The following is a 17,031-nucleotide window of genomic DNA, read 5'->3' as shown; positions in this document are numbered from 1 at the left end:
CTACTAGAAGAGTTAGACAGGGAGACCCTCTTTCCCCGTACCTCTTTGTTTTATGTATTGAAAGACTATCACATATTATTAACAAAATAGTAGAGGATAGAAAGTTGGAACCTATAACCCTTTCTATAACCTATAGGGGAGGATTGTGTGAGCTAGGCTCAACAACAAATGAAAATTTTTCTATCAGAACAGCCTACGATGCTTTATTTAAGGATAATAATGAAAGCAGTAACATGTACAAGCAAATTTGGAGACTAAAGATTCCTCAGAGACTAAAGTTTTTCAGTTGGCTGTTAGCTCATGAAACTCTTTTAACAAATATCAAAAGAAAAAGTAGAAGATTAATTGAAGATAGTACCTGCCCCAGATGCCATGATGTTCAAGAGGCGATACTCCATGTTTTGCGGGATTGCCCTTTTATTCATAAAGTGTGGATCAATATCATTCATAGAGATTATCAGAAGACCTTTTTCACTCAATCCTTCCATGACTAGTTGTGGAAAAATCTTCTGGAAGCCTCTCCTTCGATTAATGGGACTTCTTGGTCCATAACTTTTATTACTGCCTGTAACTTAGCCTGGAGAAGTAGAAACGAGCATATTTTTAGTGAAAAAAGTTTAACAAACATCCAATTTCATCGCGTTGCAATAAATCTTGCAGACCATTATCACTTTGCTCTTAACATGACAGAGGTCAGTACCAGAATTTTAAGGCATACCAGAAAAGAATCGATTGGATGGGAACCACCGGAACATGGATGGCTCAAACTGAATGTGGATGGCTTGGTGCTCCATCCTAGAGGTAGAGGGGCATGTGGCGGCGTTATCCGGAACTGGGAAGGCCGTGTGGTTGCAAGTTTCAGCATGAAGATTGGGACGTATACCATCACTACGATGGAGATTTGGGGTTTTTATGTCGACATCAAGCTAGCAATGGAGATGAGAATCCCCAAACTTGTGGTTGAGTCTGACTCTAGACGTGCGGTGGAGCTAGTTCAAAAGTCACAAGTGGAGAAGCACTCTCAATCTGCTCTGATTCGGTCTATTAAAGAGCTTCTAGTTGGCTTGGAGTGCGTCGTCGTCCGACATATTTACCGGGAAGCAAATTTTTGCGCAAATACTCTTACTAAAGCAAGGCAAGAACAAGAAGCTGGAGTTTATTGTTTCGAGCTTCCCCCTACCATGCTCGCACAATACCTGCTTGCCGATAGATGTGGAGTCAAATTCCCAAGAGACGTTCTGATGTGATTTTTTGTGTTCTCACGGGCCTTGGGTCCCACTATATATATATATATATATATATATATATATATATATATATATATATATATATATATATATAATACTTTTTTTCCACAATTCTATAATACTAATTAGATAATAATATTCAATTTTGCATTCAACAATATAATCCACTATAAATAAAATTGAGAGAAATGATTATAATTTATTATTTTTGGCTATCATTTAATCATCAACTCAATATTTTTAGTCTAATTTCTTTAGTCTAATAATTCAACAATATATTTTATCTCGTATTTTTAAATATCGATGGCTAACTGATAGTCAAAAACAATAAATTATAATGATCCTTTAATATCTTTTTAAAATTAAAGCAACTCTTCGCATCAAGATGAATTTTTATTAAACTACTTTTTTAATTATGGTATAGTATCTCTTATGAAATATAAGTGATATTTGTATTATTTTTTTATACATCTCTAATTTCTTTTTTGATGGTACAAAAATTTATCTTTTCATAAAAAAAAAAAACAAATATACAAGGGCAATGTGTACACAAAACTTGATGTCAATAATTTTCATGAAATTATTTTATACGAATATCTAATCAATTGATAAGTGCTATTATATAAATATTAAAATATCATTTCTTATTTTATTTTATTTTTTAAAAACAGGGGAAGCGAAGTAAATTGCTTTTCTTGAAAAATTATGACACACTTGATATAAGATGTCATTATAAAGGATTAAAATATTGGAATTACAATCCGCAATTTAATTAGAGAATAGTTAAGAAATTATATTTTTATTAATATTAGTCGATATTTTTAATTAATATTTTATTTTTATATTATTAATAGTTAGAATTTAATATTTAAAATTTAGAATTTAATATTTAAAATATAAAATATTAGTTAAAAAATAATAAATTTTATTGGTGGTATAGCATTTTTCCTCTAAGGCCAGTTTGGGTAAACAGTTTAATTAAGCTTCTTTTGAAAAAATAGTGTAAACAATAAATGCTTATATTAAAAGTAACTTATAAATAAGTCTTTTTGTGTTTGACTTTTTAGTTTTAAAAGTGTTTATTTTAAAAGAAATGTGATAAAAAAATTTTTATTATGAGAAAAATAATTTTTTTAATTTCTCTATAAAAAATTAAATAATTTTTTAGAAAGTTAGAATTTAATTTTAAAAATTATACCAAACATTAATACAAATATTTTTTATAAGTCAAAAATTTAAAAAATAACTTTTGAATTTTTTTTTTTTTTTTTATGATACTTTTGAATCTTTTTAAACGGATCCTAAGTGTAACCATATTGTGATGGTGAGCTAGGGATGCATGGTCTGGTCCCATTCGAACCCAAATTATTTTTGAACATTTTGGCTCGGTCCAAAAGAACTTGGGGATGACCCAAAAATAAAAAAAAGAAATTCACCCGAAAGACCAACTAAACCGGGTCTGGGCTATAACGGGTCATTCATTCCCGACCCGGTGTAAGTTAATTTTAAAAAATTTATGATTTATGATTTATGATGATGTTGCAGCCCCCACAATTAGGGCACGCAGAGACCCGCAAGCTCCCAAGTCCCAATCTCCCATTCTCAGACCCTCTCTGAATGCTCGTTCAGACATCGACCGGCCATCGTCATTGGAACCAGCGCTGCTCTGCTTCTGCTCGACTGCTTCTCAGAACCGGCTGCTCTGCTTCCGCGCTGCACAGCTTCTCTGCGCCTCACTGCTCGCCGGAGAACCTTAGTCACGACGCCACCAACAGCGGCGGCGAAGTGTGAAGGTCACTGCTCTGCTCATGCTCCGCTTCTTCTCCTGCTCCTCTTCTTCTTGGCGCTGCTCCTCCTCTACTTCTCCTGCTCCTCTTCTTCTCGGCACTGCTCATCTTCTTCTCGGCGCTGGTGCTCTTTTGGTGAGGAAGGTCACAAGCCCCTGCTCAGCCGCTCCTTTTCTTCTCGGCGCTGGTTCTGGTAATGCTTCTGAACTACTTTTTTTTTTCTTTCTAAAATAGGATTAGGGTCTGAGCTTTGTTATTATAATTTATAATGCTGGATTTGTTCAGAACTTGTTATTATAATTTATAAGGTTGATTTGTTGTTCTGAACTTCTGATTATTGTTGATTTGTTCTCTTTGTTTGGTTCTGATCTGTTTTGATTTTAATTACATATAATGTTGATTTGTTCTCCATGACTCCATGTTTGGGTCTGATTTGTTCTATGTTCTGATTATTGTTGCTTTGTTCTCCTTGTTTGATCCTGATTTATTCTGATTTTAATTAAAACATGTTATGATTATTTTTTATTTGTTATCCTTATTTGGTTCTGATTTGTTTGATTCTAATGAAAACATGTTTTGATTATTGTTGATTTGTTCTGATTTTAATCAAAATATATTGGTGATTTGTTGCTGAATACCAACTTATTAGATTTTCTTTTTTATCAGCACTGTGTTCTTCTAATGTCTGTGCATTGCTATTGATGAATTCAAGGGCAGCATGGGAGAATGAAGTTAGAGACAAAAAGTCTCAAAGATTGTAAATGCAATGATGGAAAAGAAAAAGAGGAGGTTCACTTTCTGTGCTGATAAAGTGATTCTGCTGGTCTTGTAAGTTGACATAGTTACACAACTATTCACAGATACATGTACACATATATTATTATAGATTTTTTGTTCCTTCCTCATTCATCCTCAAGTTTGTTCAGATAAAAGTTAGGAAAAGGTTGATATGAGTGAGAGAAAGAAAGGCCTAGAGAATTCAATAAGTTTTGGACTTGATATTACTGGCATTAGCATTTACATTTTGTGTCTCCCAGCATCTGGAATTGTGATTTATCGAGAGATTTAAGTTTAACTTTGGCTACCAACATCTTCGTAACAAATTGTTAGTAAAGGCCCAGTTTTCACCCGCTATAACTGTGGCTCGAAAGTATGTAGGTTTCATCGGGTATAGGGCCGGTTAAGGTCTATAAAAAGGTTTCGGTACATATTTAGGGCCGAGTCTTGGTTAGGACAAACCCGGTTTTACCCGGGCCATGTACACCCCTAGTGTTAGTTGAATCACGCACGCACACGTTTTTTTTTTGTTACTTTCAAGTACGCTTTTTGTGCTTCAATTAACTTAGCCGTTGCCTTGGTTTTCTTCTAATTCCCGACCTGCATTCTAACTTGTTTAGTGAACTTTCTTGTAATAATGAAGAATCTTAGCAACTGTACTACTCTTTTTTTTTGTAAATGTCTTTTTTGGCATTACTGACTTTGGTTTCGCCGGATGATGATGATGATGATGAAGAAGAACAATATTGCTATCTTTGACAACTGTGGAGTTTAATTTCCTTTTGGAATCAGAATTTGAAATTTTAATTCTTAAGTGATTGGCTGCTAGCTACTTGTTATTTTCAAATGAAAAATGTTTTGCTATGTACTTCTTGACTTTGTGATTTTTGTGTTCTTTGAACTGAAATCAATATCTATATTGTGTGCTCAATGAATTGATTTGGAGTTGGTTGAATTTGTTGATGAAGTTGGAACAATTCTCAATTTAACCAGGTAATGTTTGAACGGATCTATGTTTGTCAAGAAATGCCCTCCTTGTCTATTTGTAGATAATGACGAAAAAGAGACTGAACCAAGATTCACTCTAAGTCTCTAAGAGTGACATTAATTTGAGGAGAAAGTGGAATAGAAAGTGTTTGAGATTAACATGGATGAGAAGAAGCCTATCATCAAGGTCGAGCCGGTTCTGGACGAACAAATTAACAGTTCAAAAGTAATCGAGGATGCGGATATTGATATTGTAAGTTGGACAAACAAGGGTGATTTGGCATCAAATAAAAATGAAGACCCTGATGCAACTGAGTATTCAAGTTCATTCGCTGACACTACGTCTGATGCTGAAAATGGTTCTAGACTTAGTGATGCTGAGGTAGAGTCAGAATTCTTAGGTGATAGTGGCTTGGCATGCAACTTTGATGCTTTTTCCTCCACATTCCATATGAGGTGATTCTTGTTCCATAGCAAATAATTTTGAATTATCTTCCTTAGTTGTTTCAATATGTAAGCAAAGAACCCTAGTATTGTGAATTTGTTGACAATTGATTATAGTTTGTTATTGAAGCCAAATTATGCATTTAAATCTTCAAATTAGATAGTTTATTGGAGCTTCTTTTTGATGAATTGTTAAACATATTTACATAGTTAATGTGTTGATCTCTAATAACACACACACTTCTACACACAAGGTGTTTAATACACGTAAGAACGAGCAGGGTGACCTCTCTATATATTTGCTGATGATTATGATAATTATACGTATCTAGCAAGTAAATGCACTGCATCACAAGTAAAATAGACTACTGTAATGATGATTGTTAGGAGAGGATAAGAGTAGAGTGAGTTGGTGAAGTCTAGAACAGAGTTAGTTATAAGAGAGAGCTAGCTAAGACATGACAGCTGTAATGTTACAACTGTCATCACTAACGTAAGTACGAAAGGGCTATTCTGCCTGTTGGACTAGCTTACACAACAAGCTTTCCTTCTTTGTACATAAGCACATATCAGTGTTAAAGTCACTAATAATATACATTATACATTTCCAAGCTTTCTTTTTGTTTCTCAGAGTTCTCTCTTCTCTCCAAACTCTAGTAAGAGGTGTGAAATTTAGTTATATGGTTATATGGTATGTCTGTCTTGGGTTTGATGTTCCAATAAGAGATTAGGTTCTTTTTCCAAATCTTCCTCTTACTGTTCACTTCCTTAGATGTTGGATGTATTTGAATTATATTATTATCAAGATAATTGTTCTTTGTTTATATAGTTCTAGTTGTAACTTCTGTTAGAACACTTTCGGATTTTCGTCAAGTAAACATTGATGGTTTGGTATTGGAAAATCTGCCGTTATACTCTATGTTGTCTGCTATCATTAGTATCATCTCAAACACCATTGATCTCTATTTTCCTTGAGCTAATAATGATCCACATTTAATTTTATGCCACTATACTAACTTTTCATATTTTGTGGTGAACCACTGTTCTAAGCACATTCTATGTGTATTGCATGTTAAGCTATTTGAGTTATTATTTATGCATATCAATTTCCTATGCAATTGTAGGAAGAAGAAATTGACATATCACTGGAGGAACTTCATACGACCTCTAATGTGGCGCTGCAAATGGGCAGAACTAAGAATTAAGGAAATTGAGTCGCAAGCATTAAAATACAGTAAAGAGCTTGCGGAATATGATAAGATAAAACACATGGAGCCCGATCGTTTTACACTAGAAGAGTTTGGCTCAAAATCATTGCCGTTTACGAGTCATCAGTATAGATGTAACGCCAGGAAAAGGAGGAAAAGAAAGAAAGTTGAGGAGACAACTGACCTCGTGTCATATACATCGAATCATTATCTTTTCTCCTATCTCGGTAGAAACTACTTTGCTCTCCTTTATCATGACGCTAGATTTGCTTGCCTTTCCCTGCCTCAGAAATGTTGACTTTTCCCTTTACGTATATGTAGAGAATAAGAAGTCTGATCTTGATGGCTGTTTGGTTGAGGATTTTGGTAATCCAGGTTAGAAACTATGCTTTTTAATGGTTACTTGATGCTCCTTACTTGATGCTCCTGCTGCATAACATGTTAATTTGCCAGTGATATTAATGCTTTTTGTACAATTTTGTACTATAAGAAAATGATTGCTTGCTTCTTCATATAACCGTATTTTGTTAGTGCGTGCTTAATGTATTTTGGTTTGTTTTCTATTTTATCGTGTTTTTCACTTTTTAGGTTTACGTGTAAATAGTCTCACTATAGACACGATACACAATAGAGTTCAATGACGTCATTTGATTCATGTAGCCGGCCCCACCTAGTGGGATAAAGCTTTGTTGTTGTACTTGTGATCTGCCTTTGGTTGCGCCTCATATCACATTTTGATTTAATATGTGCTTAATGACTAATCGTTTTTATGCTCTCTTGGTACAGTTATCACAGAGTTGCATGCTGATTCAAGTGATAGATTTGGAATCGGCGATGATCAATCTTTCTTTGAGTATAGTGAGAGTGATAGTTGCATGGAGCAGCTTCTTTGGACAATCGACAACCTACATTCTAGAGTCCAGAAGCTGAAGGGTCAAGTAGACGTGGTCATGTCCAAAAACACTAAGTTATCATCGTCGGAGAATTTGAGCCTGCTTCCTCATGGTGATGTACAGACTAGCTCTGCTCCTAGTCCTACAACCTCTGCAGCGAATGGAGACTCAATATCCATGAGGGCTATTTATAATTCAGCTCGGCATATTCCCGAGTTTGATTTAGGCAATTTGGTTATGCCGGACAGTGCTGTTTCGAGCTATGGAGAAGTTACAATTATCCCTGACATAATCGAGAGCACCGTGGGATTATTGTCTGCTGCTGATGTTACTCTCCGTCCACCCTTGGTTGGGGACTCTTGTGATGATGTAAGTTTTCTCAAACTGGTCTACATTATTTATTTAGCTTCTTATCAGATGCTGACCAGAAGTGTTTATGCAATTAAACTCATTCATGGGTAAAACCTACACGAAGATTGTTGCATAACATATAGGGTTAATTGCATTTAAATTATTTGCACTTTACCTTCCGAATTTAAAAAATATGCAAATTGCTCATGTTGGTAATTTTTTGCCAATTATGTTACACATTGAACAAAGTTTAGCAAATAAAAGTTACATATTTAGGAGAATTTAGTGGGAGATTTGCGAGTTAAGCCCAATATGGTACCTAAGATAGGTTGCGTGCACTAAAATAGTCTCCGAGATTCCAATTGTACTAGTTACATCCCTGAGATTGTTAAAAGTGCACCATGTTAGTCCTTCAGTCTAATTCCATCAAGTGACTTATCACGTTGTAAGTGACTAATATAGTACACTTTTGTCAATCTTAGAGACGTAATTCATGCAATTGGAATCTCGGGGGCAATTTTAGTGGATGCAACCAATCTCGGCCACTTTGGGACTTTACACAACAAGAACTTTGCCCTGGGGTTGGGGGTGTATGCATAATGCATTTATTTTAGGTAAAGTGTACATTTAGCAAAATTCATCAGCCGATTTGTACATTTTCTTCAATTTTTAGGGGATAAAGTGCGATTAACCCTAAACTATAATATATGGCAAACATTTTATTGTCATTTTATTGTATGTACAACTCTGTATTCACCATTTGCTACATTACCAATTTCCTAAGTTTATTTTTTCTTTTGAATTTTGCATGTGCGGTCCATCATATAAAAATCTGTGCACTTATGCTTTACGTTTCTTGAGATAACGGTAATGCTAACTTCTAAATTTTCTTTGATGATTGCAGATGGTGGACAGTGTCTTGATACATGAGGTAGCTGAAACAGAAGACCACGCATTTAAAAGCGCGAGTCATCACCCCATTGAGAAGCTTCAGAAGTCTGCTGCGAAATGTGAAGGAGAAGAAAAAATTCTACAGCACGGGGAAGAGGAAATTCTACAGCACATCGATTCTGTTCCGGCATCGGATCTTAACAATGTAGTGGTGAATAGTTCTGCAGGGTCTCAAGAACAACCAGTTCTCAAGCAAAGCTTGCATGGTGATGTGAGTGTCCCCAAGAACAAGAGAAAGAGAGGCGAGCGCAAAGCTGGTTCGGTTGGTTGGAGCAAGAAATGCTCTGGTGAACCAGATAGCCAGTGAGCGAATGAATCAATCTCAAGTGACCTTTCAGAATTTTTGTAACTCATTTTTGTTTTTTCCATCCTTCGTTCATAATTTTGACAGAAGTTGTTTCACAATTGAGATTGCAATGAAATAAGATATTTTAGACAATTAGACTCTTATTTTCAGCATGATTTGTATTATTCTTAAATTTGATTTTGAGAAACGGACCAAACTGGATGGTTTGACCTGATTAATGGAGAATTAGCCACCAAACTGACACGGTTAAGGATTAAATCAGTTGTTAGCTAACTAGTCGAAAGTCGGTAAATCAGTCAAATCAATTTGGTTTTTTAGCAGTTACATAGTTTGAAATAATGAAACACAAATTATTTTTTAAATTATTTTAAATACAAATATATTATTTATCATATCTAGGTCAATTCCGATTGTACTATAATTAAATTCTTAAACTTTTGAATTTTTAACTTTATCGTTATTGATCGTTTCGTTCTTCAAATCTTGATACATGTAACATTCATTTTTCAATTATTGGATAGAGTGGAACTCGTACCATAAGAGCACCTACAATGGTGAGTTCCTCTTTCACTTTTTTCTGACACATAGGAACTCTAACCATTGGAGGAGAGAAGGAATGAGTTTTCGCACAGATCTCAAAGTGAGGGAGTCCCTCTAAATAAGGATTCAAGTTAACCAATAATAACTTGCCATTTGACAAGTTATTTTAAAAAAATAATAATATAAAATCTGAAATAATTAAATAATTATATTAAATAATGAAATAATAATTAAATTAGTAATAATTATAATAAAAATTATATTAAATAATTAAATTTTTATTTAATTAATGATTTATATTATTATATTAAATTATAATTAATTAAATTTACTTATATTAAAAAATAAATTTAATTTTTACACTTTACAAAATAATTCTTAGTTGAGTTAGTTATTTTTATTTTTAAAATTTAAAATACTAACGATATTATTAAAATTAACAATTGTAAACACAAAACTATAAATTAGTGTAATCCCGAATTATATATTGTGTATTATTATTATATATGAATTTATTTAATATTAATATCTTTTAATAGTGAATTATTTTTAAATTTATAAATTTAAATAATATTATTAAAAAAATCAATTACATTAATTTTAAGTATTTTAATTAATTAATTAAGTGGGACCACAACAGAGACTAAAATTAGTTCCTCCTAATGGAGAAGAGAGAAATGCTTTGAGTTCCTATTTACCGTTTATAACGCAAAAGCTGATGTGGAGTTACTTTTTATGACATGTGGACCATAAATAAGGACTGAGATGAGTTCTTTACTGGAGATGGTCTAAGATCCCTTATTCCTTGGTTCATTCAAAGACATCGTTTAAGAGAAACAAGATATTGAACTATCTGAATTAATTAAAAAAGGATCATGACTAATTTCTTTTTCTTTTAAAATAAGATAAATTTGGAGTTGATTTCCTTAATTGTCACTATCTTTTATCTTTAAGGAGATCAAAATATTCTTCAAGTGGGGCTAACTAAATGTATGACTTAGGAGAATAATTAGGAGGAAGAATTAGTACCCCAATCATTTTTTATGAGAGAATATAATAGTGTAGTTCTTTAAGTTATATGTTACGCATACTTTTTTTTTTATGTTAATTCGGCCACCAATTTGGATGTTTAAAATAGGTTATTGACGAATTTCTTACACAAAAAAAAAAAAAACATTTAATTTTTTTTACACTCGTAAAATCAAGTCTTATACCATTTATATTTTACAAAATGATATTTTTTATTCTTTCTTCTATGTATAAAAAAAGTGTTGAGATGGAGAACATAAAAATTGTGAAATTTGTAGATGGATTTTTATGTTTGTGTTTTGTCAAATTCATATCTTATTTATAGACATTAAATTCATGTATCCAGATGCAACCTTTTGAACATACATAACTTTTTATATATTATAAAAATATATCTCATAATAACTAAGTAAAAAAATAAAGAGTAATAATTTATCCTCTTAATTATCTTCTTAATTTTTAAATAAAGAAAATTTTAAAATTTTTATTTTTTGATGTTTTCAAAAACTAACATATATGTTTGAATTTTTAATTATTTAACTATAGAGAATGAATTGAGACTCTCAATCATTATTTAACAACTAACTATTATACTTGAAAAACAAAAATTCAAAACTAATTTATTTAATTTAACATTCATAATTTCATGCATATAACATTTATAATTATATACTTATTATATTACTTATTACATCTAGTATTAAACAAAATGCACAAACCAAGTGAGTAAGTAACCATAAGTGTTTTTGACTATTCGATAATACTTAAATTACATTTATTAGTGCAAAAATATTCTACAAAATTAAATTGAATATTATTTCTTTATTTTTAATCTATAAATTTTGGTCCATCTATAATTACCTTAATGTTTTTATGTGAGTGAACACTGAACAATGAGGTAAGAGAGCTTGTTAATGAACAAAGTTTGGTTTATTTTTCAGCCAATAATGTTTCTTTCATAAAGGCAGGCCAAGCATGTCTTGTACCAATAAGTGACCTAAATGATTATATCCTCTTCTTCATGGCAATTATAAATAATTAAGATTAGGAGGAGTCCAAAATATAATTAAGGCTCCAGAAAGTAATGAATTTAAATTATTCTTTCCCCAGGATTTTGCAGGCGTGCGTACGCACATACGTATAAGTTGGAAAAGTCGTTTTATTGCGTGCGTACACACACTATAGTGTCTATGTATACTTTGTTAAAATTGTATTGTGCATGTATATGCATATATAATGCTTACGCACAACACCCTGTTTTACACAAAAATTTTGTTTTTCATTGTTTGATCTTTTCGACAAGTCCGGAAGCTTTCAAAAACACTATTTTAATAGAAATTTACCATTTTTGAACTATCAACTATATCTCTAATTTTTTAAATCTCTAAAAACTCTGTGAAAGATTCGATGGCTAGGTTTTAAGTTACAGAATATGAGTAAATGTGTTAATAAAGCTAGTTTTGGTGTTGAAAGAGATTTGGAAAGTGAGTAAGTAACATGATGATGCATTGGAGATGATGAATGGGATATAATTAATGAATGATGGATGATTTATGATTCACAGTAATGATGATAATAATGATGAATTGAGATGAAATGAGCTATGAATTATTGATGAGAATGATATTGACCTTGATGATTTATAAATTGAATAATCGTATGATTTATGTAATTGAATATTATTGAGACATTCGATGACTCCCTGTATGTAAGATGTGATCGGACACTTAAACTTCTCAGGTTTTCCCATGGGGGAAGGGTTTGTAAATCATCTGCAATTTTACACACATTCTCTCATACTTTAAAGCACTTTTAAGCTTTCGTTGCAATCTTTGTATTCAAAAGCTTCATCCTTTGTATTTTGTTCAAACCTCTGAATTATAATACAAGTTCATATTACTCTATCATCAAGTGAGTATTAATATTTAGTTCATTATTGGTTTATTAGATTTTATTATCCTATTCACAGTACTTCTAAATACTCTATTTCTTCTTAATTTAAATATTTATATTATTAATATGATATTAGTAAGAGTTGGTATCAGAGCCAGGTGAAAGCCTGGTTCTGGTATCTTCTTATGAGGCCACCATATAAACATAGTGTCATGAGAAGATCAATAAAACTCTGTCCTTACTGTTATTCAAATGAAACAAATTATATAATTCAAGATGAGGAAATCCTTTATAATTAATTACTTGTGATTAAACTTTTACGTTATTATACTAGGCTTTTTACTACAATCTTTAAACTTTGTTACCTCTTACTCTTTTAATATTATCGTATCCTTATACCTTTATTATTATTATTATTATTATTATTATTCTAAACTTTGTTAAACAACTAAAGACCTTGTAGAACTTCATTCCATAATCTACTAAAGATAAGTGTAGCGGTGAAAGCTGTCCATACGTTGGTCAGCCCAGTGAGCACACCTGGTGATAAGTCCTCTTTGAAGGCAATAAAGCCATAAGCTAGGGTGGTCCCGTAGCATAAGTCTTTAAACTGATAATGGCTGGAATTCTAAAATCTTTAGCTGAATTAAACAAAGGAAAGAATAATTCAATAATAATAAGAAATAATGATACTGAAGTCTCAAGTTCATCCTCAGAATTACAAGTAGTGAAATTAAAAGAAAAGTTTCATAACTAGTCTGTACCTCTTATAAGCAAAAATGAAGTTTATAAAAAACAAGCATTTTGGGAACAAAAAGACAATGAAATACATATGTTAGAGTACAGCTACCCAGGAACTAGTAATAATCACATCATAAACATACTAGAGGAAGAAAAACTAAAAGAGCATCAACAAAAAGGTTATAATTTTATTCATATAGGACTCATCCAAGTAGCCGCCAAACCTAACTTTAGACTAGGAATTAACATACCTATCTTAATGGTTTTACGGGATACAATGTTTAAAAAATTTAGAGACTCATTAATAGCTATATTAGAAAGTAATTGTCATGATGGTCCAGTATTTTTTAATTGTTATCCAAATTTTTCCATGAGTCTTAAAAATGAATATACCTCTGAAGCTCTTAAATTATATATTAAAACACCTAAAGACATCATTGATGAAAAATATGATCCTTTTGAAGTAATTTATAGAATATATTATAAAATTATAAGGATAAATTATAACTTTAGGGCTAGAAGAGAATCATCAAAAGACGAAACTATTATTATTCATGCTAATTTACGAAGGTCTTTTGTTCAAACACCTAAAAAACTCCAACATGAAGAACTAATGAAAAATATCCCTGAAGAATGGATTTTAGAAGATATAGTAGAAGAAGACAAAATAGAAAACACAAAAATTAGGGATATTATTAAAAAAGGTCCAAATATTAGACTAAGAATGAATAGGTCACATTCAGTCAGAATACCGAACTACCAAAATAAAGAAGAAATTTCACCTAAACATTCTATAGATAATTCTGTCATAAATGATGAAGTTATAGGAATAAATAACAATAGATCACATATAGCAACTCTTTTATATGGAACAGAAAATAATTATTCACCAACTACCTCTCAAATCCTAGGAGTTATAATAAAAGGAGAATCTTTTGAGATTGATAAAAATTGGATTAGTAAAGATTTTAATGCAAAATATAATACAAGATTAAGAAAATGGTATTTTACTAGATATTCGGAAGAGGAAACTATAGAAATAAGAAAAGAATTTTATGATTACTTAATAAAAAATAAAATCAATTTATATTTCTTTGATTGGTTAAAAAATTACTTTCATGATTTCTAAAAAGAATTTTGTCCTTCAACTAAAACAACCACTACTTGAAAAACGAGTACAGGACAAACGATAGAATCCCAATATCCACCAAAAGAAATCATAAAACTATAGGTAGCACACAATTTAGAATTAGAAGCCACCCCACATAAAGATAGTGGAATAGAAGGAAGTGTAGACAAAAGAGACATTAAAAAGGTACATCAACAACTTAACTACACCAATACAGTCTTAGATATTATGAAAAACCAGTTAGAAAGAATTGAACATAAACATGAACAGCTTAAGCCCATAGAAAAATCTATATATAAGTTTCAAAGTCCTGATATAATCAAACTCAGAACAAATGTGAAGGCAGACATTGATGAGTTAAAAGAAAAATTTAAGTCTATAAATCTAGAAAAAATAGTTAGTAATACAATAGAAATTAACAAAATGACACATAAGAATCAATATTATTCAAAGCTAAGAAATTATTATCCAAGACCAACCCTGGCTGATGTAAGCCTTGAAGAAAGAACACAGTTAGTACAAAATAGTTTTACTGGATCCGAGTTAGTAGAATGGAATTTAGATAGTTTAAGTGAACAAGCTATTTTAGATTTAATGTGTAGTATGACTATGGCAGCAACTGCTTATAAGACAAAATGAGCTACTGAAAGAGAAGCAGCAGTCATGATTACACAAGGGTTCACAGGGCAATTAAAAGGATGGTGGGATAACTTTTTAACTATACCAGAAAGATAATTAATCTTAAGTAGTATAAAACCAGAAGACCAATCACAAGACGCCACAACAACTTTAATTTTTACAATTATAAAAATTTTTTTAGTAGACCCAAATATTAAGGATAGAATAGGAACCCAACTAATGAACTTACGATGCCCTACAATGTCTGACTACCGATGGTATAAGGATGTTTTTATCTCTAAAGTTATGATCAGAGATGATGCAACAGCCCCTTTTTGGAAAGAAAAATTTATAACTGCCTTACCCAGATTCTTTTCAGAAAAAGTTTTACAAAAAGTACAATCTCTATTCGGTACTCAAATAACATATGAAGGTCTAACTTTTGGCCAAATACATAATATAGTAGTACAAATTGGAGTAGAAATATGCACTGACACTAGATTACAAGAGAAAATACAAAAAGAAAATATGAGCAATAAACGAGAATTAGAAAATTTTTATCAACAATATGGTATTACAACTGAAAAAGCACCTAGCAACCAAAATAGAGTCATTAAGAAAAGAAATACAAGGAATTACGGAAATAGATATAGGTATCAATTGAAAGAGCCTTACATAACAAGAAATAAGCCAAAAGAAAGTTACAGAAAAAAACAAAAATGAAATAGTCAAAAGAAAAGTAACAAAAAACAAATAGTTTGTTGAAAATGTAAAAAACCAGGTCATTACACTAATAACTGCAAGACAGAAGAAAAAATAAACAAAATTAGTAATGAAGAAGTAAGAAAAGGATTAGCGGCTATACTAATTGATAGTGAATTAGAAATAGAAACAGAAAAAGAATATTCTTCTGATGATTCAGAAAAGTTTATACAACAAGAAGACATACCATCTTCAGATTCTTCTGAAATAGAGGTAGATTCGTGTCTAGGATTAGGAATATGTAACTGTGATAGTTGTATAAAATCTTTAAATGTAATTACGAAAACTCAAAAGTCAATCAATACATTAACTAGAGAACAAACAAACACTTTAATTTCTATAATAGATAAATTAGGAGATTCTCTCTTAAAAGATGAATTCTTATTTCAATTAAATGATCTGATCAGGAAAGAAGAAAAATCCAAAGAAGCAATAAGGCCAGTAGAAATTAAAGAAATATATAATAGGTTTAGAACACCTAAAGAAGAAACTTCTTTAAAATATTTACAAGAAGAGATAAAAATGTTAAATTCAACATTTCTGAATTAAAACAACAAAATATATCTCTTGACTATAAAATACCAAAATTAGAAGGAGAAAACATAATAAGATCACAAAAAGGAAAAAAAGATTAGAATCAATAGAAGAAGAAGAAGAAATTATAACCTCAATTAATTATATTAATGAATTAACATTATTAATTAACCAGAAATGGTATACCCCTATAGTCATAATAATCAGAACAAAGAAATTTGAGTATATAGCTATGATAGACTCAAGGGTAGTTGTAAATTGTATCCAAGAAAAATTAATACCTACCAAGTACTATGAAAAAATAACTAAAACTATTGTCAAAGCAGAAAATGATAGAATGACTATAAACTATAAGACTTATAAAGCATAAATTTGTAGGAAAATGTATGCTTTTCAACTACCTTTTTCCTAGAAAAAAGAATATCCCAACAAGTTATATTAGAAAATTCCTTCACTCTACTATTATACTTTTTTACGGTAGATGTAGAGGGTGTAACCACCTATTGTATACCAAACCAACCTATTCTATTTGAATTTATACAAAAACCCAAAAGAAAGGAACTAAATTTACTACAACAAATGGCTACCTCACAAATCAATATAATAGAAAGAAAAAAAAAAACAGATTAATTTCCTAAACCAAGAAATTGTATATAAGAAAGTAGAACAACAATTAGAAAGCAAAAAAAAAATTCAAACTCTAATAAAAGGGATAGAAGATAGGATAAAAAAGGACTTGTGCAGTCTAAACCCAAAAGTTTTTCACTATAGAAAATTACATGAAATATTTCTACCCTATGAAGATGACTTTAAACAAAAATATATCTTCACTA

General features: G+C 31.1%; 1 protein-coding gene across 6 annotated transcripts; it reads left to right on the top strand.

Moving 5' to 3' along the window:
• The first annotated feature begins 2,782 nt into the window (after positions 1–2,782).
• LOC107618367 (elongation factor) lies at positions 2,783–9,084 on the top strand. 6 transcript variants are annotated; one of them, XM_016320404.3, is made up of 7 exons: positions 2,783–3,227; positions 3,752–3,862; positions 4,805–5,254; positions 6,367–6,677; positions 6,772–6,825; positions 7,237–7,712; positions 8,599–9,084. In XM_016320404.3, the coding sequence occupies exons 3-7, from the start codon at positions 4,959–4,961 to the stop codon at positions 8,950–8,952; spliced, it is 1,491 nt and encodes a 496-aa protein (XP_016175890.1). In that variant the 5' UTR covers positions 2,783–3,227; positions 3,752–3,862; positions 4,805–4,958; the 3' UTR covers positions 8,953–9,084. The 6 variants fall into 6 exon arrangements, with proteins under 6 accessions (XP_016175890.1, XP_020968225.1, XP_020968224.1 ...); XM_021112566.2 differs by having other exon boundaries at positions 3,747–3,862; XM_021112565.2 differs by having other exon boundaries at positions 3,701–3,862.
• Positions 9,085–17,031: the final 7,947 nt, after the last annotated feature.

Source organism: Arachis ipaensis, chromosome B9 (assembly GCF_059453495.1).
Source record: "Arachis ipaensis isolate K30076 ecotype BB chromosome B9, ASM5945349v1, whole genome shotgun sequence".
Taxonomy (NCBI): domain Eukaryota; kingdom Viridiplantae; phylum Streptophyta; class Magnoliopsida; order Fabales; family Fabaceae; genus Arachis; species Arachis ipaensis.
This window is presented reverse-complemented; position numbering and strand designations above follow the sequence as displayed.